We start from the raw sequence: 10,538 nt of genomic DNA, 5'->3' as shown, positions 1-10,538 counted from the left end.
AGTAAATTAATAATTTCAAGAAAATAAATATTTTCCTTCCATTCTTATTTTTATAAAAAAATAAATATATTTTATTTTACTTTTTATAATTATCACTTATCTAAATATAAAAAATTACTTTTTTCTTTTTGCTGGTAATTTATTTAAATATAACGTTAAAGCATTTAAAAAAAAGTGTGAATATAAAAAATTTAAATTCATGTGAGGACAAATTTTATTCATTGTTAAATTATATTTTCTTATATAGATTTATTTACTTTATATATATTTTTTAATTATATTTATATATATTTCTTATCCCTCCACTAGCATATCAAATAAAAGGTTCCTCAATAACATTCCCTCAGTATCTAAATCGACAGCCAACTCTCTTCAGTTCATAAACGCCTCGCTTTTTAAATATTGGAGGTATACAACTAAAAACTAGTATGCCTGTTCTCAATAATTGAATAAAATTTGCAATGTCAAATTTAACGATACTTCTGTGACCTTAATTATACTTCAAGCACCAAAAGCAATGCCAACAGGATTAAGGTCCTTGATCCAAGCATCCAACATGGTGTCAAGAGATGGCTCACGTTAAGGGTTGAGGAAAAAAAAAAGGTGAGAGAATTTAAAGCATCATTAATTTCAAAATAAAATATAAATAAGCAACCGCCATAAAAATAAAACAGCCTCAAAACTACATGGGTCATAAATCCTTTAGAGTTCAGGATAAAATCCAATAACGGAGGATTGGCTTATTATACTTGGGCAAGCATGGGCTAATGACTGTTCCAGGGACAGAAGAACAGCTAACAACGATGGCTGTGGCCCTCGGTCACTCTTTCTTGACAGTGGCAGACTTGATTATGTCAATGAATTCCGGCTAACAGAAAACAAATATGGGTAAAAATCAGCCACTAAAGTTAGAACAAGAAAGCAAGTAAGAAAACATGACAACAGTATTAACAAAATAACCCACCTTCAGAGAAGCTCCACCAACCAAAAATCCATCAACATCTGGTTTTGCGGCCAACTCTTTGCAGTTTGCACCATTTACAGAACCTAACGTGAGGCAAGACGGGCAAAAGTAAGTTCCAAGCAGAATTTATCATTCAAGTTGGTTGCCATAATAAGGAAATGGATTGATCTTCCCTACCAGATAACTGTAGGGTGCTCTCTCTTTCTCCCACAACCAGAAACATCGCAATACAGTTAAGAATTTGTAATTTCTTAAAACACAATATAATCATATGATTTGCCAAGTTGGGTTCAGCCTTGTTAGGCCATACTCCATAGGCTTTGCCATCAGTAAACATTTTTAACAAAATTAATAATATCATGAAGGAGCAAGCAAGAGGATGAGTAGAGACAACTTGCTCATATGCAACAATTGGCAGATTGTTCAGTCTACAAATAGTTGTTAATTTTAAAAGCAAAGCCAAAAATAATTTAAGATTACCTCCGTAGATAATTCTTGTTGATGCCGCAACTTCAGCACAAACATTGTCGTGCAACCATTTCCTCAATTCCAAATGGACCTAGCACATTTATCAATCAAATGTAGTAAAAGCAATCAGCTTCAATAAGTACTTAAGGTGCTTCACATTAAAATCAATGTGCCCTATGCATAAACTAATTATACACTAACATGAATAAGGGTTATAAGTTGCTAGAGCATCAGAGACACAAATCATGAATTAGCATAACATTAATCAATAATGAAACATAGAGTTTTGTAAATGACAGAAGCAAATTATTTTACAATTGGCAAGAAAAAAAAAGTCTCTGTTGATGTGTCATTCTCACATGGAGAAGAGTTCTGTAAGTTACAAACAAACCCTTCAGAATCAACTTATAAGATCCAAGTATACGAAGAATCCACAGAATTTAAATGCCCATCAAATTCAGAAGCATTACATTGACTAAATAACCCGTCCATTTCAGGCTTACCTCTTGAGCCTGAGCAGGTGTTGCAACCTTTCCAGTACCAATGGCCCAAACTGGCTCATAAGCCAAAACAACATTAGTCCAATTGGTTACTTTTTCTGCAGGGAAATGACAAAGGATTGCTCATCAAGCGTCAAAATAGGCAGAGAAAGAGGAGCAGAAATAATATGTCTAAGCAGAAGGTACTTCCTAGGAAACATTACAATATATAAAATATATTTGCCAATATATATATATATATATATATATATATATATATATATATTCAGTTTTCAATTAATGCAAGATCCCAGTTACAAACTAGGCATACAGAAACTTCTCTAAATGCAAGCCATAAGCCTCCCTCAATCCATGCATAGAAAAATTAGTACCAAAATCCTAAAATTGAAATTTGTGTCTCCCAACTACAAGTACCTGCAATTGCTTTTGTTTGTGCAGCAACAACAGCCATTGTAGATCCTGATTCTCTCTGCTCAAGTGTCTCACCAATACAAGCGATCACTTTTAAACCTTGAGAAAGTGCATATGCTACTTTATCCCCAACAAACTGCAATAACAAGCAAAAGGAATACACGTCATGAATAATGCAAAAAGAAAATGCTACCCGATAACAAGTACTCTAGAAGTTATGCATGTTAAACAGTATATGCTTAGTGAATGACATATGCCTATTGCAACATGACATGTTTACCTCATTTGACTCATTTAAAAGAGATCTTCGTTCGGAATGTCCGAGAATGACCCATGGAACAGATAAATTCACTAGCATCTCAGCACTGTGCAAAAAAGATGCATCAACTTCAAATAACAACACTAAAGGAATAAAAAATAAAAAATAAAGAAACATTGCATCTCATACTAGGCAGTTTACCCACACACACAAACATACACAAAGGCATCAAGAACACCCCCCCCCCCCCAACCCAAAAAAAAAAATAAATAAATAAGGTACACAAGGATCAAATTTTAGGTTAATTTCTTAAAAATAAAAGCTATCACAAAATCTAGCTTTTATATCTCAGGAAACTTAGATTTCATTTATTATATAACCTTATTATGCTATATCTCATAAAACATAACATAACATGTCCATAACACAGTAAGGCTCATCCTGCCTAAGATGAGAACTGTTCATCACACCAACATCATGCATGGTTAAAGAAGTCCATAAAGGTACACCTCCTCAAATTCATAGAAAAACCCATTGCACCATACAAAATACAAAAAACAAATAGCAGTTACTCAGCATTTTCACTCTAACAGTTGTATACAAAGAATATTAACACTGATAAGTGTTATTAAATCATAACCACAAAATATTTCACCAGAAAGAAGTTGCTGCCATGAAACAGAGATGACAAATCAGATGTAAACATACCTAACCTCTCCAGTAAAAGCACCACCTTTGCGAACCCAACAGTTTTGTGCTGCAACCTGGAAGTCGGGTCTCAGTAAATCTTTTACCGGTGGAATAAATACAAACGGAGGGCTCACAACCACCTCTGAATAACAGAAAAAGAAGCACAACATAAAAAACGTGAAATCAAATAATACAAAACTGCACACAAACAATCAGAGAGAGATAAAGTGAAGCAAGAAAAATTCTTAAGGAATATAAGCTAAAATCCAATATCAGCTACTGTTTCATCTCTATGCTTAAAAAACTTGGGCCATGTTTAGTATGATGTCATCAAAGATATAATGTAATCGGTCATATTTGATTACTTTGTTTGGTGACACAAAAAAATTTAATATAATGAAATGACAATTACATGATGAAATCAATTACACTTCAAGTTACGTAATTATCATTACTTACAAAAATAAATGTATCCAATATCATCTACTGTTTCATCTCTATGCTTAAAAAACTTGGGCCATGTTTAGTATGACATCCTCAAAGATATAATATAATCGGACATATTTGATTACTTTGTTTGGTGACACAAAAAAATTTAATATAAAGAAATGACAATTACATGATGAAATCAATTACACTTCAAGTTACGTAATTATCATTACTTACAAAAATAAATGTAATCATAAAACTTGTTTTATTATTTTTTTTTTTTCATTTATTGTCAACACCATCACCACCAATCAGCTACCACCACCTCTACTATTACCACTACCAGCCAGCTACCGCCACCATCGCTACTGCCGTGACCACCATCATTCGGCCATTTCCACTACCACCCACACCCACACCCACACCCACACCCTGCCACCACTACTAGCACTTGACCACCATTGTCACCACAACCACTATTGCCACCCTACCACCACTTAGCCACCGCCACCATCATCACCACTTGGCCACTACCATCAATAGTACCATCCCCACCTTACCACTACCATGCTACCACCATCTCCATCACCACCTGACCACCACTGTCATAACCACCACTTAGCCACCACCATCAGCACCACTCAGCCACTGCCTCTACCACCACTACTTAACTACCATTACCACCACATCAACTGCGAAGGTAATAATGAAAATATTAATAATTTCAAATTAAAAAAATCTAATAAAATAATATTATATAATAAAATTTTATTAATAATTTGATTACATTCCATCAACATATATATGCAAACAATCATGAAATTGTAGTGTTAATCATTACATTTTCTTCTACTGTATTGTATTACATTACAACTTTGATTCCATTATATTATACAAAATGTAGCTTTAAGCGGTGTTATTAAAGGCGGGAGACCTCTTGACGCCTCGCCTGGCTGAGGCGAATCGGCATCCCAAAAGCAAGCTTCCGAGGCTCCAAGGTGAGAGGCATGAGGCTTTAAAGGCAACGCCTCTGAGAAACAATGGATACTTTTCATATTTTTCTTTAATTTTTTGTTTTAAAATAGCAAATAGTTAAAACACCTAACCTGTTCTCTATCTCATGACACCAGCGATGACATTGGAGAAAACTTAAGACCACAATAAGGTATTTTTTGATTTCTTCCTCTCTTTCTCTCCTCTTCTTCTTTCCCCTCTCTCTCTCCTCTCCTCTCCTCTCCTCTTCTTTTCCTTCTTCTCTTCTTCTATTTCTATCAATCACGCTATAGCAGCACAACAACACTTTTTTTTTTCTTTTAAACTTTTTCTTTCTCCTCTCCTCCTCCTCCTCCTCCTCCTCCTCCACTCCTTTTCTCTTCTTCTCTCATTCTCTCATCACGCCATCTTTTACAGCAAGACTTGTAATTTTTTTTTTTTAAATTTGTTTCATTTTAAGTTTTTTATTAGATTTGTTTCTTTTTAATTTATTGTTTCATTATTGGTTAGATGGGTATTGTGATGTGCATTTTGTTAAATAGATATTGTGATTTTGACATGCTTTTCCTTAAATGGTATTGCGATATGATGTGCTTAAAAAAGAATCGATGTGTATTTGCAAATACTTTTTCCATTTTGAAATGGGGGTTGTGGCATGTTTTATAATGTTTATATTTTTATTTCTTTTGCTGCAAAGATCATAGATATTTAAGATGTGAAATGTTGAATGTAAACACAATGGTTGTGTACAACTTCCTTTTAGACATACCAAATGTTGTAAAAATCTTGTTTAACATGCTTTTTTATTTATTATACTAGTTAAAAGTATGACATTTTTACGTTAAAAGTAGATATGTATATATATATAATTTAGGCAATTTAGACTATGGCGCCTCACTTCACAAAGGCCCTCAACTAAGGCCATAGGGTTGCCTCTCGCCTTAGTGTTGCCTCTCCCCTTAATAAGGCTACCTTAATAATAATAACACTGGCCTTAAGGAAATTTCATCCTATGTGATTTGCTTTTCTTCTGGAACTTCATAACCTATGTGAGATTCAATATCTCTTAAAATTACCCAGAAGTGTTGACAGCCAAGTTGCATACAGTGAGGTGAATATATTTGACATTTCTATTCTTCCTAGCTTCATGCAATGAAGTCTCAGGAGTAATGGATATCAAATAAACGAGTCTAAATTCAAAAGAAGCCTCTAAATTACAACTTTGTCCTACCCAGAATTTTTTCTTCAACAGAATTCAACTAGAACCAAATTCCATTATCCCAATATAATTGAATGACAATATTAGAGACACAAAGGGCCAGTTTGGTTATTCTTAGAAATGGAAATGGAAGCAGAAGCTGCCAAGAGACTCCATCCATAATTTCCATTCTAATCCCTCCTTTCAAAATCAAGAAATAAAGAACCCACCAAAACTTACCCACAACATCATGAGAAGGGACCTCAGCTTCGTTCAAGGTGGTGACAATTTTCTTCACTTCCTCAGTTGTTCCATTCTGCCACTCCAAAAAAATCGAATAAATAAATCCAACCCGTTACCATATGGTATAATCAGCACACAATCACACCAAGAAACTGCCTCCAGAGTTTCGTTAATTTCACATGCAAATCAAATATTGAAAATGGGATTTGAATCCATCAGATCTAACAACACCCACAAAAATCAAAACAGATAAAAACGATAGGATTGTTCAAGTCACTGCATGGTAATCAAATTTCTAGATCGGTAGAATTCCATAGCACAAACTCTCCAAAAAACTATAAAATTAAAAAAAAAAAAAAAAGGAAAAATGAAACCACGACACAAGCAACAAAAAGGAGAAGAGCGAGCTAAACAAAGTAAAAAAAAAAAAAAATAATAAATAAATAACAAATCGGAAACGTACGCATTTCCAATTTCCGCCAACAAAGAATTTTCTGGCCATAGTTGGGTGATAAGAAGGAAAATAGAAACAGGAAGGATGAAAACCAGAGCTGGGATTTTATACTGAGATTTTTGGGCCAGGGATGGAAAGATGGGTGCTTTGCATTTTATGTTATGACAATAATGTCCTCTGCTTTTAATTTAAAAAAAACAATAATAAAAATGCCTAGGCATGCGGAAACTGTAGTCAGACGATACGACCGAGCAGTTTCTGATTGAAATTGGGTAATTAAATTGAATTGAATTAATTTGATTTAATTGGTTTGATTTTTTTAATCTAATTAGTTTGATTTATTTTTTTATTTTTATTTTTAATTTAATTTAATTAAATAACTGAAATTAATGCCAAAAGCCGAACTAATCATCATTTGTCACAAGTCTCATGTACAGCTCCTCCCCAAGAACCCACAGCTGAATCTTTCTTGGCTTCTTCTTCTCTAATTTCATTTTTTTTCTTCAACTACTACGATGTGTTGCAGACCTATGGGCAGCCTCTTTGTGTAGGCAAAGACTTGCGCAATCTTTTCCTTTCACGCATAGACGATGTTTTTTTGGCTTTTTATCTTTTCTTCTCCTTCTACTACTATTAGAGTCCAAAATCAGCTACTACTGAGATTGAAGGCCCATGCGCATATGAAGAATTGAAGACCATCCGCTTGATGAAGACTCATAAGCACATGGGTAGACAAAGACCCACGGCTTGCATATCGGCTTGAGAATATATAAACTGTTAATTTCAATTAAGGGTTTATGTTTTTAATTTCAATTTGTGGTTTCTATAATTGTTTATTTCAATTTGTGAATTTTTTTTTTGAAAAATTTTCAATTTGTTAATTGATGAGAAAGTGACGATACTACTGGGTATAGATTGGAGAGGAAAGTGCAAAGGAAAAGATTTTGAAAGTTTGATTGCCATCGTGTTGCCTATTGTAGACTTGCAATGTTGCTGTTGTGCTTTGTGTATGTATGTTGATTTTTGAAGCCTTCCAATGTTGCTATTGTGTTGCCTGTTGCAGACTTGCATAATTATTATTATTATTATTTTGTAATTCTTTTCTATTGTTGTTAAAAATTGGGGATTCATGCATTATTTTGCTTCAGTAATAATTGATTGTGGAGAAAAATGCCTTTGTGTTGCTGTGTTTGTGAGGGAGGGATTGGTTTTGGCTCTGCATTATTTTGGCTTTGAAAAATCTATGAAATCAAATCGAACCGTAATTTTTTGATTTGATTCAGTTTGATTTTATTTATAATTTGGTTTCAGTTTAATTTTTAAAATTTTTATATTTTGGTTTTCAATTATTTTAGTTCGATTCAATTTAGAATCGAACCAACTGATTGTACTTCCTAGCAAAAAGCCATCCTAAGAAAACACTCTAAGAAGGCCATGCCATGCAAAAATTATACTATAAGCATGAGTCGATTCAATAATCGGAGGTATATGTCATTGTCTGGTAGAATAAGATTCAAATGCTTGCTTCTCTAATTTTCTACTAAAGTAAAAAAAAAATATATATATATATATATATGTATATATAATAGTAGGATGATCGTACATACAGAGATGATCATAACAATAGGATAATCTTACATAGAGTGAACGATAAAATTAACAGAATTAAAACTAAAATGACAATCCCTATATATATGCAGGTGGCTAACCCAAATTGCACATATAAAAATTCATAGGCGGAAGAAAATTGCATAAACATTAACAAAGTTATATAGAAACTGATGAAAAAGTAGCACAATTATTAATTCAACAAACAATAATACTTTCCATGTCTAACGAGTAAAATTAACCTGGGTTCAGAAAAATAAAAATAAAAACAATTCAATTGACACAACAACAATTATTTTTGATAGACAAATTGAATTTATTGATAACATTACATTAACTTTGTAGTAGCAGATCTTTCAGAAGCCCTTGGAGTCCATCCATAGATCACCCAAGCTCAAACTATTGTTGCATCATATGTCCTCCTATAAATATATGCGTTGGGTTAGACAAATTATAATGATCTTCCTAGTTACTCTATAGGTCTCATTATAAAGCATTAAGTAATGGTTATACATACATTAGAATTTGAATCCACAAATATATCATTTGATTACACATTTCCTTGCGTACACAAACCATAGAATATCATAGAATATGCATATAATTATGAATATTTAGCTTTCATATATATATATATATATATCTTAATTGATTCATGATCACATACCTCTCAATTCTCAGCACGCATTTTGTCAATGTATCTCATAACTTCATTCTTTGATCGAAATTTACGGCCAGACGGACTTATAAAGTACTGCATATGTTTAGCTCGATCAATTAACTTAAGTATGAAGAAAGAGTGTTAACCTCCCTCACAACAAGTAATCAATATCGATCAATGAGCAACTATAAAATGCATACTATTATCTCATAATAAATAAATAAATAAACGAGGTTTAATAAGAATTTAAAATTTTTAGTATGAAACTCTAATACCATGTTAAGAAATCATCTAATTTAAAAGTTTAAACTTATAAATGAAAATTTCATTTATATAATTTTAACACCATAATTAAATAGAAATGAATAGATATTAATAGATGTATTAACCATTGTTAAACTTTATGAGTAGCTTAAATGAAAAGCTCTAAAATGATCCTAAACACTAAATAATCTTAGGGGGCATAAATTTAAAATGCAAGCATCAATATTTTTGTGTTCTTCCCATATATATGGACAAAGACATCAATGTTCATTATACTGTGAATACATACATATTATCCTAATTAAATCCTGCATGTTTAATTTAATTGATAAATCATATTAAGTGAAGCTATTGTTGAACTATTCTTGTCTATTCTCATTGTTCATTTTACTATTGTTTATTATATTCTTGTCTCAAAACCTATTTATATTATTGCTTCACATGACGAGCTCCATATATATATATATATATTAAATGTTTGTACGTAAAGGTATGAAATAAAAGTCCATAATGAAATAAATTTCAATTTTTATAAAAATCTCTAACTCTTAGTCTTATATTTTCTTTAGCTTTATATTCTTTTAAAATATATAAAAAGCAACTCTCCTATGGTCACTTTGTTGCTAGAATCTGTAATGATCACACAAATTAAAAGATCTATCTTAATTATTTGAAACTGACTACATCGTAGAAATATAAATATACATTGAAAATGATATGAGACTTGAATGTAATATCGTTTCTCACAGGGGAAGAAAACCCTAGCATATGTCTATCCCTTCTATCTCCATCACCTTAAAGACTACTGTAGCTAGCTGTACCTAAAATATCATCTCCTTACAGGGGTTTAGTGAAAGCCTTATTTTTTTTGGAAATCAACATAGTATTATATATAGATATATGATTCATCCCCTTCTTTTATGTTGACTCAATCAATAAGAGCATTTTAACTTCAAATGATTGTAATTAAAAAAATTTTCAAATGATAATTTTCATTGTTGGTTTATTAATTCTCTTTTTATGGCTTTCCCTATTAAAATTTGCATTTCAACAAGGGTCATTTAAAAAAAAAATAAATCAACACCTAAAAACTTCATATCAGAGAGACTGGCTAAGTTGATGTATTGTCTTAGAAATATAAAAATATGTGCTTAATAAAGCAAAAAATTTAATGGGCTTATATTTTAATAATTTAAAATTTTTTATTGGCTCAATTATAAAAAAAAATTAATGAGTCCATATTTTAATTTTTTAAAAATTAGTTTTTATTGATTTAACAAAATAAAAAAAAATTAGTAACCCACATTTTTAAAATTTTCCATTAAATAATAAAAAAATATTTTAAAAAAATTCAAAATTTAAGTTTATACACAAAATGCTAAGTCTAAATATTGCA

The 10,538-nt window shown here is 31.7% G+C and overlaps 1 protein-coding gene across 1 annotated transcript; it reads right to left on the bottom strand.

The window, feature by feature from the left end:
- Positions 1-604: 604 nt before the first annotated feature.
- Positions 605-6,783, bottom strand: LOC110639405 (triosephosphate isomerase, cytosolic). Its single transcript, XM_058152974.1, has 9 exons — positions 6,619-6,783; positions 6,153-6,228; positions 3,311-3,434; positions 2,624-2,708; positions 2,347-2,479; positions 1,936-2,030; positions 1,445-1,523; positions 965-1,047; positions 605-868 (listed from the first exon to the last, which is right to left on the bottom strand). The coding sequence occupies exons 1-9, from the start codon at positions 6,655-6,657 to the stop codon at positions 821-823; spliced, it is 762 nt and encodes a 253-aa protein (XP_058008957.1). The 5' UTR covers positions 6,658-6,783; the 3' UTR covers positions 605-820.
- Between the last annotated feature and the right edge of the window lie 3,755 nt (positions 6,784-10,538).

This window comes from Hevea brasiliensis, chromosome 9 (assembly GCF_030052815.1).
Source record: "Hevea brasiliensis isolate MT/VB/25A 57/8 chromosome 9, ASM3005281v1, whole genome shotgun sequence".
NCBI lineage: Eukaryota > Viridiplantae > Streptophyta > Magnoliopsida > Malpighiales > Euphorbiaceae > Hevea > Hevea brasiliensis.
Note: the sequence above shows the minus strand (reverse complement) of the source record. Positions and strands in the feature narration are given on the sequence as shown.